Source organism: Barbus barbus, assembly GCF_936440315.1.
Source record: "Barbus barbus genome assembly, chromosome: 3".
Classification (NCBI taxonomy): domain Eukaryota; kingdom Metazoa; phylum Chordata; class Actinopteri; order Cypriniformes; family Cyprinidae; genus Barbus; species Barbus barbus.
In genome coordinates this window covers 45655157-45679095 of record NC_136731.1, presented here as the reverse complement: position 1 = coordinate 45679095, position 23939 = coordinate 45655157, and the positions used below count along the sequence as shown (strand labels likewise).

General features: G+C 41.7%; 2 protein-coding genes across 4 annotated transcripts; one reads left to right on the top strand and one right to left on the bottom strand.

Moving 5' to 3' along the window:
* The first annotated feature begins 661 nt into the window (after nucleotides 1-661).
* LOC306851257 (epithelial membrane protein 1) lies at nucleotides 662-5801 on the top strand. 3 transcript variants are annotated; one of them, XM_079387417.1, is made up of 5 exons: nucleotides 662-965; nucleotides 2855-2934; nucleotides 3839-3941; nucleotides 4133-4273; nucleotides 4893-5801. In XM_079387417.1, the coding sequence occupies exons 2-5, from the start codon at nucleotides 2857-2859 to the stop codon at nucleotides 5048-5050; spliced, it is 480 nt and encodes a 159-aa protein (XP_079243543.1). In that variant the 5' UTR covers nucleotides 662-965; nucleotides 2855-2856; the 3' UTR covers nucleotides 5051-5801. The 3 variants fall into 3 exon arrangements, with proteins under 3 accessions (XP_079243543.1, XP_079243544.1, XP_079243545.1); XM_079387418.1 differs by having other exon boundaries at nucleotides 826-965; nucleotides 3032-3941; XM_079387419.1 differs by having other exon boundaries at nucleotides 879-965; nucleotides 3019-3941.
* A 1288-nt stretch (nucleotides 5802-7089) lies between these two features.
* gsg1 (germ cell associated 1) lies at nucleotides 7090-23015 on the bottom strand (the record flags this gene model as incomplete). The annotated part of the gene is made up of 5 exons (XM_079399983.1): nucleotides 22623-23015; nucleotides 20961-21008; nucleotides 20717-20881; nucleotides 9069-9180; nucleotides 7090-7591 (listed from the first exon to the last, which is right to left on the bottom strand). Exons 1-5 carry the CDS (start codon nucleotides 22906-22908, stop codon nucleotides 7090-7092), a joined length of 1113 nt encoding a protein of 370 aa, XP_079256109.1. The 5' UTR covers nucleotides 22909-23015.
* Nucleotides 23016-23939: the final 924 nt, after the last annotated feature.

Below are 23939 nucleotides of genomic sequence, written 5' to 3'. Positions count from 1 at the left end.
ATACTTTTGCTACATTTTTAACTTAACATATAACATTTTTTTTTGTTTGTTTACGTTTTATGCAAAAATAGTCCATAATTTAAATTTGAACATTAGTAAGTAACATGAAATACACTCAAAATACAAAATATGAAAGAAACATTAATTTGACAAAACTAAATTGATTCCAGGATTATATGTCCTCCGGTCAGTTGTGAACAACAGCAGAAACATCAACTTGTTCTGAACCCCACTGGCAGATACAGTATGTGTTCCTGTTGTAATCGTAAAATCACATCATTCAGATCCTTTTCTCAGAAAACTAGTGAAATATCTGTTGCATGTGGCCAGTCCAGTGATGTAATGAATCTCTTTCCCTCGTCTGGCATCCTTCAGCTGGAACGGATTGAAATCCCACCAATGATGAAGCGCCAACTCTGTGTGTGTGTGTGTGTGTGTTTGTTTGTTTGTTTTGACTACACTTGTTCTGGACCACATGTCCTCACTTCTGTTGTGAAACACATTGAATGCTCCTCACTAGTTTAGATGATTTCGATGTAAATCTAGAGTTAAATATCATTGACCTGATAGAAAATCGATGGAAGTCTATGCAATGTTTGAGTGACGGTCTGTCAGAGGGTGTGGAGCATCTGTATTCACAAAGTGTTTACCCATGAATCACACTCACATTCGGAGTGTGTGTGTGTGTGTGTGTGTGTGTGTGAGAGCCAGCCATTGGTAGAGTTATCTTTCACAGAGCCGGCGGGAAAAGGGCTTGTCAGGACCTTCCCAAACACCACACCCTTACACAGACACACACTGCAGGAATGAGAGAGAGGGGTGGGGCGAGGGGCGGGGCTAGGGGCGGAGCTAGCCGAGAGCAGCTGCGCTGATAGCTCAGTGTGAAGATCTACAGTCGCACATAGATCACATCTGGAAGTGAGAAGCTGCTTTCGTCCAGTGATTAACCTTCTCTTACTCTGCAGGTAAGATCTGAAACTCTTCACATTGCTCGGGGGATTCAACAAACTGTTGGGTGTTAGTTTGTGCGAGTGTGTTTGTGTTGGGTTTCTATTTTCTTCTGTGTAAATATGAGAAATCCTGAGAAACGAGTGTGTCTGAAGGGGTTGAGAGGAGGGACGCTTCCTTCAGGGAGTGGCATTTCTGTGCAATGCTGAGACAAGTTTCAACCCATTGAGCTGAGAAAACACTGGATCTGCTCATTCATAGCTGCTACACACACACACACACACACACACACACACACTGGTTTCATGTGCTGTTGTTCAAACCTGTTTAACAAACCACAGCAAATAGCTGTCAATGCCAAGTGTTTATATTTCAGTCAAGTGACATTTACTTCTTTAAGGCTTTAGAAAATACAGATCATATCAAAGCAGCTTCTCGATAATAAAGAGGACGGTCACACTTTATATTAGGTGGTCTTAACTGCTATGTACTTACATCAAAAAATAAGTACAGTGTACTTATTGTGCTCATATTGTATTGTAAAACACTTCTGCTATTGAGGTGGGATACGGGTAGGTTAGGGACAGGTTAAGTGGTATGGGTAGGTTTAAGGGTGGGTCAACAGGTCAATGTAATTACAGAAATTAATCACAGATGTAATTACATAAGGGTATTATTAACAATATAAGTACAATGTAAGAACTTGTATGTACACAATAAGTGCATTGTACCAAATGATTCATTTAAATGTAAGTACATACTAGTTAAGGCCACCTAATATAAACTGAGACCAAAAGGACAATAAAAGAACTGAAGCAAACTTCAGAAATGAAGTTAAACCCACATTCTGTTGTAAAGCAGTTCTAACCAGACAATAAAGTGTGTTTATTCAGATCACGCCAATTCAGTTCATATGTAAAGTTCATTAATCTGTTCAGTTGCACTTTATGAGCATAGATCTTAACTTAAATTGTGATAACCTTCGAATGCTTCGGAGCAGAGACTTACGGTTGGTCTCCTTTTAAAGAAGACACTTGGCAGATTATTGTAGAAGTGAGAAAATTAATAACAATTATAGCACAAAGAAGTTATGCATGTTTAAGTTTCTGAAAATATAAAATGTAAAAATTAAAATACTCATATTTTATCCAAAATATATATTTTACAAAACGTTGAACTCTAAAAAAAAATCAAAACCAAAGATCTGAACGAGTGGTGTTCCAAATTTGAGGTTGATATCTCAAAAAATGAGCTTTGAGTGAGATTTTGTTTGGGTGTAGTACCCCATTATTAAGCATGTAAGGGCGGCTCCATTTCCATGTGTGTTTGGAGGGATCTGAAGCATGTTTCTCTCAATATTTCTGAAGTAGACATCACATTCAGAAGCATTAAGGGCAGTATGGCAGTATCTGATTTCAATTCAAGCTCTAAATAACATGCGGTGAGAACCCTGGACCTGCGTTATAGTTCATGCAGCATCCAAAAATAGAGAATCTTTTGTTATTCTTTATATTTAATTACACTTTTAGACCTTTCTATCTCAGAAAATAGAATGGGTGTTAACTTATGAACACTTGACTTGAGTTCTTTTTATTGATTTGTCATGATTTTATATGTGCATCAAAGTAAAGGTCAGAACTCGCTCTCTAACTCTGATGAGTACTCTTCTTGCATATTAATACATTACAGCTGATCTGTAAAATATTTCAAAAACTAGTCACCAAATATGAAAACTAGAGTGTTGAGGCTATTCAGCTCCAGTCAGTTCAGTTTTGCTTCAGTTCAGTGTCAGTTTTACACAATTCATTCTCAATCGAACTCTATTCAGCTCTACAGAGTATACTGTCATTGTTCAGATCAGTTCAGGTCAAGTTTCTGATAACGCTGTGTTTCTTCTCTCTGTCAGTCATGTTGGTGTTACTCGTTGCCATTTTTCTTCTCCACATCGCCTGCATCTGTCTACTGCTAGCCGCCACCATCCATAACGTGAGTGACATGCATCACAGCCAGGGGGCGGGGCCGGGGGCGGGGTCTCGCTCATGAATTATTCATTCATTCCTAATCAAACAGTTTCTTACCTCAGCTTGATCCAGGCAGGGATCCTCAGGCAAACACGTGATCACAGCAGATTAGGAACATGCGTCACTCTCAGGAATGGAGTCATGTCCGCATTTACTGCAGTGTTTGGAAACTGTGGGAGAATTCAACTTGAGCAAGCGTTACACAACAGGACAAAACAACACTTATACGACTGACCTTCACATTGAAAGATATTCATTGATAAAACATTATGGTTTAATATACTAAAATGTTATGTTATTATAGTTAGATACACTACGTCAGAAGTTTTTGAACAGTAAGATTTTTAATGTTTAGAAGTCTCTTCTGCTCACCAAGCCGGCAGTTATTTGATCTAAACAGTGACATTCTGAAATATTATTACTATTTAAAACAGCTGTTTTCTATGTGAATATGTGTTAAACTGTAATTTATTTCTGTGATCTGCAGCTGTATTTTCAGCATCATTTCTCCAGTCTTCAGTGTCACATGATCTTCAGAAATCATTATAATATACTGATTTATTCTGATAAAAACATTTATTATTGTTATTATGTTTAAAACAGCTGAGCAGAATTTTTTGAGGTTTCTTTTATGAATAGAAAGTTCAGAAGAACAGCATTTATCTGAAATAGAAATCTTTTGTAACGCCTTTATCATCTTTTGATCAATTTAAAGCATCCTTGCTAAATAAAAGTTGTAATTTCTATAATCCCCCCCCCCCACCTAAAAGAAGTATATGATAGCAGAAGTTCATTTAGAGCTGAGCTAGTGAACTGTATGTTTGCTGATATAGTTGTGTGTGTGTGTGTGTGTGTGTGTGTGTGTGTAGGCCTGGTGGATGACCGACACTATGTCCACTGATATCTGGTCTCGCTGGACTCTGGTTAACGGAAACTGGAACTACACTGAGATTCCTGCTCACTATCCTGCAGGTCAGAACTCATGCGTTTTAATCAGTTAATCTATCAATAATCATCAACAGTCACATTTAACCAGTTGTGTCAATCTCACAGGTCTGAAATCTCATTCTCATTTCTAAAGTCAAATGTGTTACAGCTGGCTGCCATTTCAGGATGTTTCCTAATCTGCAAAGCATTTAGTATTAAGTTCTCTGTGTTTTCAGATTATCTGCAGGCGGTCCAGGCCAGCTCTGTGCTCGCGTGCATCTTCTGCATCCTGGGCCTGTTCGTGTTCGTCGCTCAGCTCTACACACTACCTAAAGGAAAACGCTTCCTGTTCACTGGAGTCTTCCAGCTGCTGGCCTGTACGAGTAACACACACACACACACACACACTCTCTCTCTCTCTCACACACACACACACATATATGTAAATATACAAATACACACACACACACACATGTAAATATACAAATACACACACACACACACATTATATATACACACACACACACACACATATATATATATATATACACACACACACACACTACACTACACTACCTGTCAAAAGTTTCTGCACAGTAAGATTTTAATGTTTTTAAAGAAGTCTCTTCTGCTCACCAAGCCTGCATTTATTTGATCCAAAATACAGCAAAATCAGTAATATTGTGAAATATTTTTACTATTTAAAATAACTGTTTTCTATGTGAATATGTGTTAAACTGTAATGTATTTCTGTGATGCGCAGCTGTATTTTCATTGTCTTCAGTGTCACATGATCTTCAGAAATCATATAGAAATATGGAATATATTCCAATAGAACACAGTTATTTTAAATAGAATATTTAACGCTATTACTCCTTTTGCTGTGCTTTGGATCAAATGAATGCAGGCTTGGTGAGCAGAAGAGACCTCTGTAAAACAGTTTGACTCTGGAAGTGTGTGAAGCTCATGTCTGGAGTGTGTGTGTGTGCTTCTCAGGGCTGTGCATCATGATCGCGGCCTCCATCTACACAGACATCTTCCATAAACAGGACTCGGGCTGGTATGGAGCCTCCTTCATCCTGGCCTGGATCTCCGTCTGCCTCACCTTCATCTCCTGCATCGCCTACTTCGTCCTGCGCAAGAAGACGGCGTGAAGAACACACACACCAGCAGATGTTTAAACACTCAAGCTGTTGATCATCCTCTGATCTCAGAACTGCTCAGGTCGGCCTCCAGTGTCTCAAAGCATCTGTAGATCAACATATCTTATCCATTATATACAGCTGAATGTAATCCTAGTGTCTAAATCTGTCGTTGTTTTGTTGTAAATGTAAAGTTGTTCCGGGCTGTGAGGCCCATCGAGCGCTGTTACGGGTGATCCTTCCATTAGACTCCCTGAATACTTGTTTCTGTTCAAAGGTTTATCACGTGTCCTGAACTCATGACCTGAAACACCCAACAGTGGATTTGGCCAATTTACCCATATTAGTGTTGGTCACTGCCAAATATTATTACCGTCATGACATGAAATAATAATTTGATTATTACGATGCTGCTTTTTTTTTTAATTAAATCACTTCACAACACATAAGACCCAATATTTAGAGACATTTTCACTGATGATGTGCACTGAGTTGGTCATGATCCTTTGTTTTAGTGATCAAGTCAAGATTTTGTTTTTAAATAATAAATAAATAAGACATATGTTGAACATTTTGATTTCTTTAACGGTAATCACATCTCACTATTCCTTCAATCTGCTAAAGAAACTGGTATTCAAACAGCTTTCTATTACAATAAAACGTGTTTCTGAATTAAAAATCTCAATATATGTATAAAAAAGAAAAAGAATCATGATTTGTAGCATGTTTTATTAACTTTATTAAAGTTAAGGTTTAAAACTTGAATCAATTTAAAGTGATCATCATGTAGAGTTTTAGGACAAAAGCACTAGCAGTCATTAAAATATTAACAGGAAAATATATATAAAAAAACAGTCTATTGCTCTGACAGAAAATACACAAAACGAAGTGGAGCTTCTGAAGATTTCAAAGGGCAAAGCAGTCGTAACATCACAAGATAAAAACACTGCAATACATTTATATTTCCACAAAGACTTGGCGTTACGATAGAGTTTGGACATCTGAACTGAAGCCACACGTGCTTTAAAGAGGTCATCGGATGCCCATTTTACACAAGTTTATATGATTCTTTAGGGTCTTCATGAAAAGTCTATAACATACTTTCGTTAAAATTTATAAATGGTAAAAACACTTTCTTTACCCTGTCAAAATCAGCTCTGTTTTCAGCACGCTGTTCTAGTCCACGATGCTTTAAATGCTAATGAGCTCTGCTGACTCCGCCCCTCTCTTCCGTGGAGTGACGAGCATACTAAACTTGAGCCGCGAAACTGGCTAACTGGCACATTATTAGGAAAGGCGATTTGCAAAGATTCATAAAAAACCCTTATACTCGCTTCTTCTGTAGATAATGATTTACGCGAACATAGATGCATTTATATAGATCGGGATCGGCGCATTCCCTTCAAAACTAAAGTAATATTAATCCTCTGCATCTTCAGCGGCTCAGGTGTCGGGAGTAAATGATTAAATGATGACTGCTATGTTCATTATTACATCCAACAACTAAACTCCTCAATCGCTTAATCCAGCGGTTCTCAATCAATTCCAGTCTTCGGCAATGGACACTGTGTAGGGACCATGTCAATCGGAACACAGTTCATGCACAGAGCTCACTTCTAACGAGCTGATTATCTGAATCAGTGTTAACTAAGAGAGACATGCAAAATATGCAGAGCGGGGGGGCGCGAGGACTGTAATTGAGAACCGCTGGCTTAATCGGAGACATCTTGTCTTCCCCTGCACTGGAGGCGGACAGCTCTCAGTTCACTCAGGGCGGGTCTAAGGTCAGACGGTCTTGTCAATCAACTATCGTGGGAGGGGCCTGTACAGAACTACGTCATTCTGACAGGAATCTCAGAATAGCCTGATTTGAGGAAGGGGATTTTAAAATAGGAATTTAAAGAAAAACGCTGGGTGGATTTTTATCATTATAGGATGTGTACACACACTTCCAACACACATTTATGTTCAAACAACTTGTATAGTGAATTTAGCATCCGATGACCCCTTTAATAGACAAAAACAGAAACACAGCACAGAGCAAAGAAGGATCAGAGCGGGCTGAACTCCTCGTCTGAACACTGAGACGCAAAGCTCAGCGGAGACAGAAGCAGAGCAGAGAGCGAGGGCGAGAGAGGGGCGGGGCTGTGTGAGGGAGGGCTGGGGCATGGCAAGAGAGAGTCAGAGCAGGGGGAGCGAGGGGCGGGGCTGTGCGGCTGGTGGGCGGGGCAGGGGGAGCGAGGGGCGGGATTGCGCGGCTGGTGGGGGGGGCAGGGGGAGCAAGGGCCAGGGCTGTGCAACTTGTGGGCGGGGCATGGGGACAGAGGGGCGGGCCGAGGAGGAGGAGGAGGAGGAGGAGGAGTAGGTGGGAGCGCAGCAGAGAAGTACGGAGACAGAGGCGAGAGCGGAGGCGACTGCGGAGGAAAAGTGAAGTTCCTGCAGGGGTAAAACATGCTCCTGTGTTTGGGTCCCACCATCAGAAACTTCTTGGTGTAGTTGTTGAGCGTGGACACGCCAGACGACATGCAGCAGGTGAAGGCCACCCACGCCACGCTAAAAACACCAGACACCACGTCAGAAATGATCTTCACATTCACAGATTCAAGACTGGAAAACACCACACGGTACAATGTGATCTGAACACATCACACACTCGCCCACGGCTCGACACTAGGGATATTTCTACTGTTCTAGCTGGGAAAGCAGTTCATATTTTCAGTTGCCCTGCCAACATTGCCCTGGTCCCATCACGAACTAACTAACTAACTAAATAGGTATTGTTTTATTGGTTTGGCTCATGTAATCTTGAATTCTACTGAATAAAGATGTTATGACGCCGTCATTTTAGGCACCAGCTCACTTTACAACTCTGACTTCAAACTTCCTTACTACAGCAAAAAATACTGGCCAAACGAACAAAGTTCAAACATGATTCAAGACAAGTTCACTTAAGACATAACCAACTGTTTGAGGATATTTTCCAAGATGGGTAATTTTACATCATTTTGTATGTATTTGTCCGTTCAAGCGCAAGAAGATGCAAAAGAGAACTCAATCCAATGTTTGTGAGAACCAAATTAAGTTTGTTTACATCTTCTAGCACTTAAATGATATAAAATCTGACCCTGGAGCACAAAAGCAGTCATCAGCAGCACAGGTATATTTGTAGCAATAGCCAACAATACATTGTATGGATCACAATTATACATTTCTCTTTTATGAAAAAAATAGTTACGATATTAAGATCATGTTCCATGAAGATATTTAGTACATTTTCTACCGTAAATATATCAAAACTTCATTTTTGATTAGTAATATGCATTGCTAAGAACTTCATTTGAACAACTTTAAAGGAGATTTTCTCAATATTTAGATTTTTTTGCTCCCTCAGATTCCAGATTTTCAAATAGTTGTATCTCAGACAAATATTGTCCTATCATAACAAACCATACATCAATGGAAAGATTACTTATTCGGATGATGTAAATATCAATTTCACAAAATTGACCCTTAGGACAGGTTTTGTGCTCCAGAGTCACATATTGCTTGAATGTTTAAACTGACAAGGCTTAAACGTGCAAATGACACTCTCTCTCTCTCACACACACACACACACCCACACACAATCTCTCTCTCTCACATACACTCTCTCTCTCTCACACACACACACACACACACACTCTCTCTCTCTCACATACACTCTCTCTCTCTCACACACACACACACACACTCTCTCTCTCTCACACACACACCCACACACACTCTCTCTCTCTCACACACACACACACCCACACACACTCTCTCTCTCTCTCTCACATACACTCTCTCTCGCTCTCTCACACACACACCCACACACACTCTCTCTCTCTCACAATGTGTGTTATAAAACTCTCTCGCTCTCACACACACACACCCACACACACACTCTCTCTCTCAGATACACTCTCTCTCGCTCTCACACACACACACTCTCTCTCTCTCACACACACCCACACCCACTCTCTCTCTCTCTCTCACACGTTGTACTCACTAAAATGCCCACGAGTAGCCGTAACTGTGAGGTTTGAAGTCCTCAGGGCCGAGAGAGATCGTCACCTGGAACACCTGCATATACATCATGTGAGCGACCATCCCAACCAACCCTGAGAGACAGAGAAACATGATGAAAGAGGGAGAGAGACATAATATATAGAGAGAGAGAGAGAGAAGCCATGATCTACATGAGCTCTTGAATTTTCTTTTTCATTTGCTATTTTGAGATGAGAAAGATGAAAAATCAACCAAATCTAGAAGAATACCACATACAGACACAAACTTTCATGAAAAGAACTCAGAAAATACAGTATTTATGCTTTTAAAACCAAATAATCAACGCAGAGGATCAGAGCATCACACTTCTAGCAGCAGGCCTGCTGGAAAACTGGAGGGAAGGTTAAAACAAGAGAAGATCCACTTATTCACAGGGAGAGAAGCAGTGAGTACAAACAAAACTGCACTGGAAACCTTTTTTTGGCTTGTTTGCTTATTTTGTTTCCAAATATAAGGGCATAAAATTGATAATTTTTGTATTTTTATAAGCTAAAATGCTATAAAGCTAAAGCTATGGCTAGCCCACACTCTGGCATTCCTCAATGTATCAATTCAAATGAGCCAGAGAAAATCAGCCAATCAGAGCAGCAGCTGCCATCACCCCACTGCCATATTCAGATGAGCTCCCCACTCACCACCATTAGAGCCCTGCACGGGCCTCAAATTTAGGCCCTAGCCCGGCCCTGGCCCGAGACGCTCAGGCCCTAGCCCGGCCCACGTCCCACATCTTATCAGAATTACCGACCCGAGTCCGACCCGAGCCCGTCTTTTTTTCTCTCTTCTCCTAAAACAGTTTATACTACTGTTTCGGCTATTAAAATAGTTCACTTTTGTGTGTAATGGCAAAATTATTATATTTTGTTTAGTTTTTTTATTAAGTTAATTTAGAAAAATGTTTGGAGCATTTTTGTTCGTTAAATAGCCTATAAGTTTTAGTTTTTTTTTAAGTAACGACCAAGCGGCCAGCGGCATGAGCTGATCATAGCCTATGTTTGATAAATGTAGCCTTCTCATATCATCACGACTTGCCTAAAATAAAATCTATAGATATACTAAAACAGTTCAAGCATATAACAATGTTTAAACGTTAAACCTGCGCTATAATAATAATGTGCGCTAGCCTATATCTAAGTTTGTGCGGAGAGTGGAAGCTAAAGCGCGCTCTGCAGGACATGGAGGCACCTGCTTTGGATTTTTTTCAGTGGAAACAAATTAAAATAGCTATTAAAATATTAAAAATATTATATTAAAATGATCACTTAACGAAAAAAAATTAAAAATAAAATAAAAAAAATCGAAAACAAAAACTCTTATTATAATCTTAATCATAATCAATAAAGACGCATTTCTCTCTAAAGGCGCGTCTAATGAGGAGACGGCGAGTCAGGATCAGCAACTTCATCCTTGAGACACAGACTCAGAAAACATTAGTTTATTAGTAAATAATTCAAATATCTCCTTACTATTTCCCGCAGACACATTCTTGGTTATGTTTGCTGGGGTTTTTCAGCAAGCTTTAGCCTATTGCGTGCATTTGAACGCAGAACTATTCAGCTGCGCTGAAGTCACCTGCTGCTGCGGGACACTAAACACCATCGAGCTGCTCTCAGTCACCTGGTCTACTGTTGTTTACACCAGCGCGGCAATTTTTTTCATCACTAATCGATAGACGTCTACAATATAAAATAAGGAGAAACCCAAAACAGGCCCGATGCTCAGCCCACCTCTGAACTATGACGTGGAAATTGGCCCGAAGCCCGGCCCTAGAGGCGTAAAAAAGTCGGGGCCCGTCGGGCCCGGGCGGAAATGCAGGGTTCTAACCACCATACAGTATCCCTCTGAGATCAGAACTAACTCTGCAAGGAAAAACTACAAACAGAAACTTCTTTCAAACAATCCAGAGACTCTATTTGCAGATCTATTCAAAACTGGAGAAATCTGCAACCTCATTTTCTTCTCTGATCACCCCAGTGCCTGGCATAAGCCCATCATCAGAGAACCACAAGACCCGATAGCACTATGATAACTGTGAACATCTACAAAAACGGAACAGTCATGGTACAGGGGAACCTGAAGTTATTCCAGGCTGACTACAGAGCAATAGCTGAAACTGTGAAACACGAGAAAGCTTTGCTATCTGAGAGTCTGTCATCAGAACAGAATCCACAGAACAGCAGCTCAGATCTCAGGCCCACTCCTGCAGAAACGGCTAAAACTGAGAACATCCCATCCTCCCTGCTCAAATCCATCCCTATACTTCAGGAGCACTTCATGAAGCTGGAGATGGAGATGGTGCAGCTCAGAGAAACGGTGCTCAAACAGCAGCAGTCACACACATGTGCAGCTCATACTGAACTCCAGCAGAACACAGAGCAGCAAACACAGAGACTGACAGCCCTCACCCAGCAGATGAGAACGCTTCAGACGGAGAAGGACAGCTATCAGTGTGAGCTGACCGCACTGAGACTCCAGCTACAGGACAGAGAAAAGTCCACACTAGAGATGAGGCAGCAGCTGAGAGAGATACAGGAGGAGAGAGAGCAGCAGAACAGCGAGATCCAGGCCCTGAAAGACCAGCTGAGAGAGATACAGGAGGAGAGAGAGCAGAGAGAACAGCTGAACAGTGAGATCCAGGCCCTGAAAGAGCAGCTCAGAGAGATACAGGAGGACCGAGAGCAGAGAGAACAGCTGAACAGTGAGATCCAGGCCCTGAAAGAGCAGATGAGAGAACTCCTCCTGGCCAGAGAAGAACCAGCACAGACCCACAGAGCTCAAACATTGCCCTCCACCCCAAACTCACCTAACACAGGGAGTCAACACCCACCCCTAAGCGCAGACTCAGAGAGACCCGACCCAGACAGCTCACAGCCATCACAGCGCCCCTGTCAGGCTCCTCAGCCCAGCACAAACCAGCACAGAGGAACCTGAAGTAGCTCTACTCATCGATTCAAACGGCAAATTCATTGATACAAAGAAACTTTTCCCCCGACACAGAGCTGTTAAATTCTGGTGTCCCACCACCGACAAAGCCCTGGAGCTCCTGACAGAATCCCAGCTAGGCCGGCCCAGCCACATCATAATCCACACGGGCACCAACGACCTGCGGAGCCAACAGGACCGAGTGTCTGACTCCCTCAGAGCTGTCGTGGAAAAAGCTAGAGAAACCTTCCCCAACTCAAAAATCACCCTGTCCACTCTACTCCAGAGGAAAGATTTCCATCCCAAAACAATTAATAAAATAAACTCTAGCATCTCCAGACACTGTGCCCTCCTGCCCAACATACACTTGGCCCACCATCCAGACCTGGACACCGACTGCCTATATGACCACGTCCACCTTTATAAGAACCTGGCACATATTTTTGCAAAGAAACTCAAAGATGTCGCTCTAAACAGGACCAACCAGACAAGTAGAACCAGCTTTAACCCAGTCAACCCAACAAGATACACTTCAGGAAACTACATCCCAGCCAACACCTTATCTAGAGCCCTGACAGGAGCACCGCCCAGACCAAGCTACGCCCAAGCTGTCAGCGGAGGAGCGAGCCGAGCTAGCGCTGAACTCCACGACATCCAACACATGCTGAGTATCATCTGCTCTCACTTACTCACACACAGTGGACAGTGGTAAATAAATAAAAAACAATATACGAAAAAATACTTAAATATACCATTTAACAAGCCACATTGTTAGTATAAGTGTACATGTAATTTAAAATGGATTTGTTGATGTTTTTGAGTTCCTACCATAACATTACTTCCATCATTCATTATTTTCTTTTACTCTTTTGTATCATTCTCTTTTCTCAAAATGGCAAACAAACCATACCGATTATTTTAAAAGTTTTTGATGAAATCACTTAGTTTTTCTACATGGAATATTCAACTCCTTTGGCCTAAAAAGTAGACATTCTGACTTTATGAAAGAACTTGGAAGAGATAGATGTCATCATCTTACAGGAGACCTGGTGTAGAGGAGATGTGTTCACTGGCTGTCCCTCGGGATACAGAGAGATAATATTACTGTTAATTGATTGATTGGTTAATGAGTATGCTCCCAATTATTATGGATTTCTCTCAGGTGTGTTTGTCATGTGTCCATGCCATGTGATATTCTATTTAAGCTGCACCTGTACCAATAAATGATTGACTGCGTGTTCTCACTTCAACCTGTGTGAAGCATGTTTATTCTCTGTCTTAGCCGGTATCTAGTCAAGCTCTGTTTAACAGGTTATGGGCCCAGGTGCACTGACGTTTGTGTAGATACGGCGTGAGTAGTAAGACAGTTTGTCTGCACGTTTGGAATTCATGTCTCAAGGTTTGGAGTGCCAGCACTATGAGCGAAAGGATAAGTTCACGTTGGTCTCGTCTTGTGTTCGACGGAGACGAAAAGTATTATGACCTGTGGGAGACAAAGTTTTTGGGCCATCTGCGGTTGCAGAAATTGAAAGACACAATTTTGAATGGGCCCGCTGTGGGTGCGGATGCAGACGCACTGGCTGAGGATACAGCAAAGAATGCTGAAGCATATGCTGAACTGATCCAATTCCTTGATGACAAAAGTTTGTCCCTGATCATGCGAGAGGCTGCGGATGACGGGCGTGGAGCACTCAAGATCTTGCGGGACTATTATGTTGGAAAGGGTAAGCCCCGCATTGTGAGTCTCTATACAGAATTGACTTCCCTGCAAAAGCTGAGTGGTGAGAGTGTGACTGACTATGTCATACGTGCCGAGACCTCAATCACAGCACTGAGGAATGCTGGAGAAGTATTGAGTGATGGATTATTAGTTGCAATGGTTTTGAAGGGGCTGCCAGAATCATTTAAGCCTTTTTCCATTTTTGTCACTCAAAGGGATGAGACTCTCTCTTTTGCGGATTTTAAGACAAAATTGCGGAGTTACGAGAGCACTGAAGGTATGCGCACAGCTGTGGCCGAAGACAATGTCATGGGGGCCCGGGCGTATTCAAGGAAGGCCAGTGCCCCGACAGGCATAAGGGTGCGGAGCACTGAGAGCAGGGACATGGAGTGTTTCCGTTGTGGCCAGAGAGGACACAAGGCAAGACAGTGTCAGCGTGATCAACAGTGGTACAGCCATGGTAAGCGTATCACATGGCGAGGAGGACGGAAACAGCAACAGCAGGACGACGCACATGGGGTGTACGAGGAGACAGACAACACTTTTGCTTTCAAGTTGGTGGCCAGTGATCGTCAACCAGGGAGCGATGTCACCAGAAAGGGGTTGATGGTGGACACTGGTGCGACATCTCATATCATCACCGAGCTGGCCAGGTTCAAGAGCTTCGACGACCGATTCCAGGCCGAGACGCACTGCGTGGAGCTGGCCGATGGCACAAGGTGCAAGGGGGTCGCGGAGCGCAGAGGAGAAGCAGAGATGTGTCTGGTCGACAGCAGGGGGCGGCACCTCAGTGCCACACTGAAGCAGGCGCTGTGCATCCCCTCCTATCCCCAAGACATCTTCTCCGTGAGAGCTGCAACTTCCAGCGGCGCAACAGTGATCTTCAAGGAGGGTGAAGACGTCCTGCAGTATAAAGACGGTACACGTTTTCTTATTCACGAACATAACAGGCTGTTCTATTTGCCTACTGTGCCAGTGAACAATGACTGTGATGATCAATGTATGAGTTGCCATGATATTCAGAAGTGGCATGAGATTTTGGGACACTGCAATTTTAATGATGTTCAGAAGTTAGAGAATGTTGTGGATGGTATGTCGATTAAGGGTAAAATACCCAAGTCTATGCAATGTGACGTGTGTGTGTCCAAGGTAAATTCACTCAGAGTAGGAATAGAAAGCCTAATGTGAGAGCCAAGTTAGCTCTAGAGTTGATACACACTGACTTGGCAGGCCCCATTGACCCAAAGTCCAGAGAAGGGTATAGGTACGCACTTTCCTTTACTGATGACCACTCAAGTGCAGTGTTTGTGTAATTTTTGAAGCACAAAAGTGACACAGTGGACGCCACAGAGAGGTTCCTAGCTGACACAGCCCCATATGGGAATGTTACATGTATCAGGTCTGATAATGGTGCTGAGTTTACTGGACAGGGTTATCAAGTATTACTTCGCAGGAACAAAATCAGACATGAGACATCAGCACCATACTCACCACACCAGAATGGCACTGCTGAGCGTAACAGGAGAACCCTTTTTGATATGGCTAGATGTATGCTCTTAGAAAGTCAGTTACCCCAGGAGCTATGGCCGTATGCAGTCCAGACAGCAGCAGTGGTGAGGAATAGATGTTTTAACAACCGCACCAAACAGACACCTTACTTTATGCTAACAGGAAGGAAACCCAATATGTCCAGGATGCAGAAGTTTGGTAATCTGTTATACCTATAGACAGGACCGGAAGAAGCTAGACTCAAGGTCTGACAAAGGCATCTTTGTTGGGTATGATAAGAACAGTCCAGCCTATATGGTCTACTATCCTGACAGTAGAAAGGTGATGAAACACAGACTGGTGAGTTTTATGTCCAATATTGAGGGACAGGAGACTGATGAATTGTCTGATGACGATGACGTTGGTGTGCGGTTTAGCACAACCAGACCTGACCCTGACAAACCCAAGCAGTGTGACATTCCAGAGACTAGGCTAGGCCCAAGCCATATAAGTCTACAGTAAACTGAGGTCAAGCCAGAATCGTATTCTCCAGATACCGGAGTAGAGCGAGGAGATACCCTGGTAGAGAAAGAAGGAGGCCAGATTTCTATGGGGTAGAGAGTGATCAGGTGCAGATCAGCATTGATTATTGCTATACGATGGTTTCAAATGTACCTCAGAGAAGCTGTGACTTCATCCAACTCAAAAGAGTGGGTAGATGAAATGGATGAGGAGATGAAATCACTGAGGGATAACACCACATTTACTTTGACCACCCTACCTGAAGGCAAGAAAGCAGTGGGGGGTAGATGGGTGTATGCTATCAAAACCAATACTGATGGACCTGACAAGTATAAGGCCCGCTATGTCGCCAGGGGGTATAGTCAGGAGATGGGTGTAGATTATGGAGAAACCTTTTCTCCTACTGCTGACCTTACCAGTGTGAGAGTGTTAATGCAGAAAGCTGCTCAGGAGAATCTGATCCTCCATCAGATGGATGTTAAAACTGCCTACCTACATGCACCGATTGATTATGAAATTTACATGGAACAGCCAGAGGGGTATGATGTAAAATCTCAGACAAATAAGAAAATGGTATGTAAACTGGAGAAATCATTGTATGGGCTAAAACAATCGGGTCGAAACTGGAACAAAATGTTACATGACTATTTGTGTGAAAACATCTTTGTACAAAACCCAGCTGATCATTGTGTTTACAAGAGAGAAACAGAACATGAGAAAGTGATAATATTGATATGGGTTGATGACTTATTGGTTATTGCTGCCAGTGATGAGAGCGCTTTAAAAACTGTCAAAGAGATGCTTACTGGGAAATTCCAGATGAAAGATTTGGGAAGACTGAAGAATTTTCTAGGTATCACTTTTGACCAGTATGATGGGGGTGTGACTATGTCACAGCAGAGTTATGTTGGCAAACTGCTGGACAGGTTTGACATGCAAGATTGTAAACCCAGGTCGACACCTTGTGAACCAAAGTTAAATTACATCGATGGTGATGAAAAGCTGAGTGACCCCAGGAAATACAGAGAGGCAGTGGGTAGCCTAATCTACCTAACCTCATGCACTAGACCTGATCTGAGTTATGTTGTTAGCAAACTGTCCCAGTATTTCAGTGAGCCAACAGAAGAGCAGTGGACAACTGTAAAGCATGTACTGAAATATCTGAAAGGTACAAATGACAAGATGCTCTGTTACAGGAAATGTGATGAAGGGTTAAGCTTGGTGATTTACAGTGATGCAGATTGGGCAGGTGATGCAAATGACCGACGTAGTACATCTGGTTATTGTGTTAGCCTATGTAATAATGGTCCTCTGATTTCTTGGAAGAACAAAAAGCAGCCAACTGTAGCATTATCAACATGTGAGGCTGAGTACATGGCATTAGCTGCCACTATACAAGAGAGTGTTTGCACTTGAGACAATTGCTTGAACATCTTGATGATTATCAGTATGGTGTACCTATGATCTATGAAGACAACCAAGGTACAATTGCATTGGCAAAGAATCCTGTTAGCAGACAGAGATGTAAGCATATTGATATTAAATACCATTTTGTGAGATCAACTGTAAACAATGGTGAAGTGTTTTTGGAGTATTGCCCAACAGATCAGATGGTTGCTGACCTAATGACTAAACCAGCTACAAAAGTGAAGCTACTTACCTTTTCCACGTTCTTGTTTGGGTTATAGCCAAGCTTCAGTTGGTTTCCATGATGTTTTGTTTTTCTTTTTCTTTGTGACTGAATATGAATGATTGTGGATAATGTGTGAGCAAGTGGGGGTGTTAATTGATTGATTGGTTGAGTATGCTCCCAATTATTATGGATTTCTCTCAGGTGTGTTTGTCATGTGTCCATGCCATGTGGTGTTCTATTTAAGCTGCACCTGTACCAATAAACGATTGACTGCGTGTTCTCACTGCAACCTGTGTGAAGCATGTTTATTCTCTGTCTTAGCCGGTATCTAGTCAAGCTCTGTTTAACAATTACCATCAGTCAAACTCACATCAGTCACACAGGGGAGAGACTCGGGAGGGATGATCATCTGGATTAAATCTGATCTGGCCATAGAATTAGTTAAAAGAGATCAATACCACCTGTGGCTGAAAATACAAAAAGGATTAATATCAGCATCTCAGCCTGTTTTCCTTTGTGCCATATACAGGTCCTTCTCAAATAATTAGCATATTGTGATAAAGTTCATTATTTTCTGTAATGTACTGATAAACATTAGACTTTCATATATTTTAGATTCATTACACACAACTGAAGTAGTTCAAGCCTTTTATTGTTTTAATATTGATGATTTTAGCATACAGCTCATGAAAACCCAAAATTCCTATCTCAAAAAATTAGCATATCATGAAAAGGTTCTCTAAACGAGCTATTAACCTAATCATCTGAATCAACTAATTAACTCTAAACACCTGCAAAAGATTCCTGAGGCTTTCAAAAACTCCCAGCCTGGTTCATTACTCAAAACCGCAATCATGGGTAAGACTGCCGACCTGACTGCTGTCCAGAAGGCCATCATTGACACCCTCAAGCAAGAGGGTAAGACACAGAAAGACATTTCTGAACGAATAGGCTGTTCCCAGAGTGCTGTATCAAGGCACCTCAGTGGGAAGTCTGTGGGAAGGAAAAAGTGTGGCAGAAAACGCAGCACAACGAGAAGAGGTGACCGGACCCTGAGGAAGATTGTGGAGAAGGACCGATTCCAGACCTTGGGGGACCTGCGGAAGCAGTGGACTGAGTCTGGAGTAGAAACATCCAGAGCCACCGTGTACAGGCGTGTGCAGGAAATGGGCTACAGGTGCCGCATTCCCCAGGTCAAGCCACTTTTGAACCAGAAACAGCGGCAGAAGCGCCTGACCTGGGCTACAGAGAAGCAGCACTGGACTGTTGCTCAGTGGTCCAAAGTACTTTTTTCGGATGAAAGCAAATTTTGCATGTCATTCGGAAATCAAGGTGCCAGAGTCTGGAGGAAGACTGGGGAGAGGGAAATGCCAAAATGCCTGAAGTCCAGTGTCAAGTACCCACAGTCAGTGACGCTGGTGTTGGTCCACTGTGTTTTATCAAGGGCAGGGTCAATGCAGCTAGCTATCAGGAGATTTTGGAGCACTTCATGCTTCCATCTGCTGAAAAGCTTTATGGAGATGAAGATTTCATTTTTCAGCACGACCTGGCACCTGCTCACAGTGCCAAAACCACTGGTAAATGGTTTACTGACCATGGTATTACTGTGCTCAATTGGCCTGCCAACTCTCCTGACCTGAACCCCATAGAGAATCTGTGGGATATTGTGAAGAGAAAGTTGAGAGACGCAAGACCCAACACTCTGGATGAGCTTAAGGCCGCTATCGAAGCATCCTGGGCCTCCATAACACCTCAGCAGTGCCACAGGCTGATTGCCTCCATGCCACGCCGCATTGAAGCAGTCATTTCTGCAAAAGGATTCCCGACCAAATATTGAGTGCACAACTGAACATAATTATTTGAAGGTTGACTTTTTTTGTATTAAAAACACTTTTCTTTTATTGGTCGGATGAAATATGCTAATTTTTTGAGATAGGAATTTTGTGTTTTCATGAGCTGTATGCCAAAATCATCAATATTAAAACAATAAAAGGCTTGAACTACTTCAGTTGTGTTGTAATGAATCTAAAATATATGAAAGGCTAATGTTTATCAGTACACTACAGAAAATAATGAACTTTATCACAATATGCTAATTTTTTGAGAAGGACCTGTATATACCCCCCCTCGAGTCTCCGTATTTCAAAGAGGAAACCTTTCAAAACATTGAACAAGAAATCAGCCATTTCCAGGCCCAGGGAAACGTGCTGCTTATGGGTGATTTAAACGCTAGAACCGGAGAAGAATTAGATTTCTTAGAATCACACGGTACCAGATTCATCACTGGCAATAACGACTTGTACCCTTCTTACCCCGCCAGAGAAAACTGTGATCAGACGGTGAACGCTCACGGACGGCAGCTGCTGCAGCTCTGTACATCGTCAACGGAAGACTGCGAGGAGACTCGCTCGGCCGATACACCTACAGCTCAGCTCTCGGTAACAGCACTGTAGATTATACCATCACAGATCTCCACCTTTCCTCTTTGAGAGCATTCACAGTCAAACCCCTGAAACCTTTCTCAGACCACAGCCAAATCACACTCTATATAAAGCAATCTGAAACATCCCCCACACCAATTAGGACACTATATCAAATGATCAAAATTATGTCATTCAAATGGACAGAAAACAGCGCCACAAATTACATCAATGCTGTTGAATCTCCAGAAATACAGTCCCTCTTACACTCATTCCAAACACAGGCATACCCTAAAAATCAATTCGGCATCAATCAGGAAGTACAAGATCTAAACAACATACTATACAAAACAGCACAAAAGAGTCATTTGACCATTGTTAAACCAAAGAAAAAATGTTTAGATACTGACAAATGGTTTGATTTGGACTGTAAGGCTCTGAGAAAAAACCTCAGAAATCTATCAAATCAGAAACACAGACAACCAGATAATCCTCCGCCTTCATTACTGTGAGGCACTAAAACTATATAAAGCCACACTCCGGCGGAAAAAAGCACAGTTTTTGCAAAACCAGTTTGAAGAAATTGAAAAATCTATAAATTCACACAAATTTTGGGATAAATGGAAATGATTATACAAACCAAATCAAGAAACTCTGGCCATCCAAGATGGGGAGACGTGGAAAACTCATTTCCAAGAATTATATAGCCCGACCCAAATTCAAAATTTGAATCAAAATGAAATTAATAAAATAGACAATATAGAAAGATCTGAACTGATATAGGGAAAGAGAGAGACAGACAGCAGCTTAGTATATACAGACAGGACAGAAGTTACTGTGTGTGTGTGTTTGTATGAGTGTGTGTGTGTGTGTGTGAGTGAGTGTACCTCCCAGAACAGTGCACACGGCGGCGAAGGCGTTGAGTAAGTGAGGCCAGCGCTGCTGTGGAGGAGACCAGGAGGACAAACACAGCTGCAGCAGCAACAGCAGAGAACTGACGCTCAACAGAGAGATATACAGCAGCTCCATCCCCACATACAGCCACACGATCCCTGCACACACACACACACACGTGTTGAGATCCACACACACAAGCGCTTCAACAGAGACTCAGAGTGTGTGTGTCATTGCCTTTTTCTGATGCAGGCGTGAGAGCCATGAAACTGCGACACTTCTCCTCTGAAACAGACAGACAGACATCAGCACAGTCATTACAGCAGAAAAGAGTTTCCCTGGAGTTCCTCTTAGAGAATCTCCTGTGTTCATGAGCCGACGCTCAAACCCCATCTACAGCAGAGAAGTCCAGCTGATAACGCTGACCCCCAGCCCAGTCTGAGCGAGAGTTCGCTCGCATCTGATCAGTCACACACAGGCTCATCAACGGGTTTAACGCTGTTAAAGCGTCCTGTAAATCAGACAGTGCTGGGAAGGTTACTTTGGAAATGTAATAGGCTACAGATTACAAGTGAACCTATCTAAAATGTAATAAGTATTGTAACTATTTCAATTACTCTACTAAAGTAACGGATTACATTTGATGACTTTTCTAATATTTTCTAATGTTACTCACTCTGAAACATGTAAAGCAGGCCGGGTTAAACTTACAGCAGAACTCAACACTGATTACTGTCACTTTCAGAAATGCACTTGAAATGCGTTTATAATATAAAAATCATAACCAGATATGGTTTAATAGCTATGATGCTGTTTCTGAAATCAAATCTTTGCATAGATATGTCAGGAAACACTGGAATCAGGAACGGTTCATCTTAATAAATAAAGCATATGCACAAACCCGAATAGGAAATAAAAGAGTTACGGAAACATCATGTGTCCTAAACTCCTGAAACATTCATGTCTTGTATTTTAGAGCAGTCACTGCTTTTTATGAAAGAAATCAATTACATCTGTATGTGTGTGAAAATATTCAGATGTAACCCCCTCTGTAATCTTTAACATTTTCATAAGTAACTTTAATTTAATTACACATTTTTCTCAGTAACTGTAACTGATTAGTTACATTAATTTAGTAATTAAATTCCGTAACTCCGTTACATGTAACTAGTTCCTCCCTAACACTGCACACTCTCTATTGATTTTTGTCATATTTCACATGAATGTCCCTCAGTTTGATTCTCAAGCTGTATTAATAATAATCCTCTTATAGAGGCTCTCTCAATCTCTCACACAAACACATCTGTCATTATAATGAATCTCATCTGCAGAGACACTACGACTCAATCATCACTGACTGATGAACACAGCGGCGTGAAAGCTTCTGCTTCTGTGTACATAGTATGCTTTATTAATCATGTGTTTACTGAGTTAAGTCTTTTAAAACAGTTTCAAAGAAAACCGTTATAAGTGCTTAACGTGGCTTAAAGCATTATAAAGTGATTATAAAAATACCAGACTCAATTAACATTATTAATAAATCATTCTATGCACAGACAAGCAGCCCAGAATTTGAACACAAAGCACTGATTTAATGCATTAAGCCACGTTAAGCGCTAATAAAGGTTTTCTATGGGAGGAAAACGCTTAACATGTAATTAGATGTGTTGCATTTTAATTCTGGACTCATATCTGCTTGTCTGTACATATTATACTTTATTAATAATGTGTTTGCTGAGTTTGGTCTTTTTAAAACACAGTCTTAATGCATTAAGTGCTTTAGAATCACAGTACATCACAAACCACAGTACAGAATTCAAACGATCCGCACAAACATGAAGTGAAGCAGACGAGGCTTGAGGTGTAGCCGAACGCCCCCCGTGACCCCTGACCCCTCACCCCAGGCATCGGTGAAGATGTTCTCCTCGCAGGTGGTCCAGAGGCCGGCGTGGAAGGCGGGGAAGATGAAGCGGTCGTCGCCGGTCTCCCAGGAGAAGGATCCGTCGGAGACACCGTTCACCGGAGTGCACTTGAGCCGGCGCACCGCGGAGCACAGCGGCTTGGGCACCTTCTGCCGGCCCACGCACCAGTGTGAGGACGAGAGCGACACCAGCGACAGCAGCAGAGACAGCAGCGTCTGCAGGAAGGACAGCCGCGGAGAGCGCAGCAGCGAGAGCACAGACATGCTGCGGAGACACTGAACACAGCTCAGACTCTGCCTCGTCTGCTTACAGCTGACTGGACGGGTTAGAAACAAGACATCCAGCAGCACTGAATGAGTCTCTCACCCTCACAGGATTAACCTGCACTCTAATCTGTCAATCTGTCCACACAATCATCTTCAATCACACACACACACACACACACGCTGCAGCTGGATGATAATCATATTTAAAGCAGAGCGACCCATGATACACATAAATCTACTCCACACTGCTGTTCAAAAGATCCTTTTGGGATCAGCAGGTAGTAATAAGCTTCTGCTCATCAAGGCTGCATCTATTTTATCACAAATACAGAAAAATACTGTCATTTTATGAAATATTATTGCAATTTAAAATAACTGCTTTAATATACTTACAAAAAAAATTTTATTCCTGTGAAGCTAAGCTGAATTTGTCACATGGTCCTTCAGAAATCATTCTAATATGCTGATTTATAATCAATGTTGGAAACAGTTGTGCTGCTTCATATTTTTTGGGACCTGTGATATTTTTTCAGGATTCTTTGATAAATAAAAAGCTAAAAACAACAGTGTTTATTCAAAATATAAATTTTGTGTTACAATATACACTAGTATTCAAATGTTTTGGGGAAGTACATTTTCTTTCTTTTTTTCTTTTATTTAAAGAAATTAATACTTTTATCCAGCAGGGATGTGTTAAATGCATAAAAAGTTATAGTAAACACTAAGAAAAATGTTTTTTTTTTTTTAGATTTTGAATAAATGCTGTTCTTACATTTTTTTTATTAATCAAAGAATGAAAGAAAAAATAGGAAAACCAAAATTAGAAATTGCAATAATATTTCACAATATTACAGTTTTCTTGATCAAATAAATACAGCCTTGATGAGCAGAAGACTACATTAAAAATCGTACTGATCCCAAACTTCTGAACACATTCACCCCAAAATCATTGTCTTAACTTTTCTGTAAGTAAATTTAAAGACTTTTTCTGTCTTTTGATAAAACACACATATATGGTGCGAAGTGCA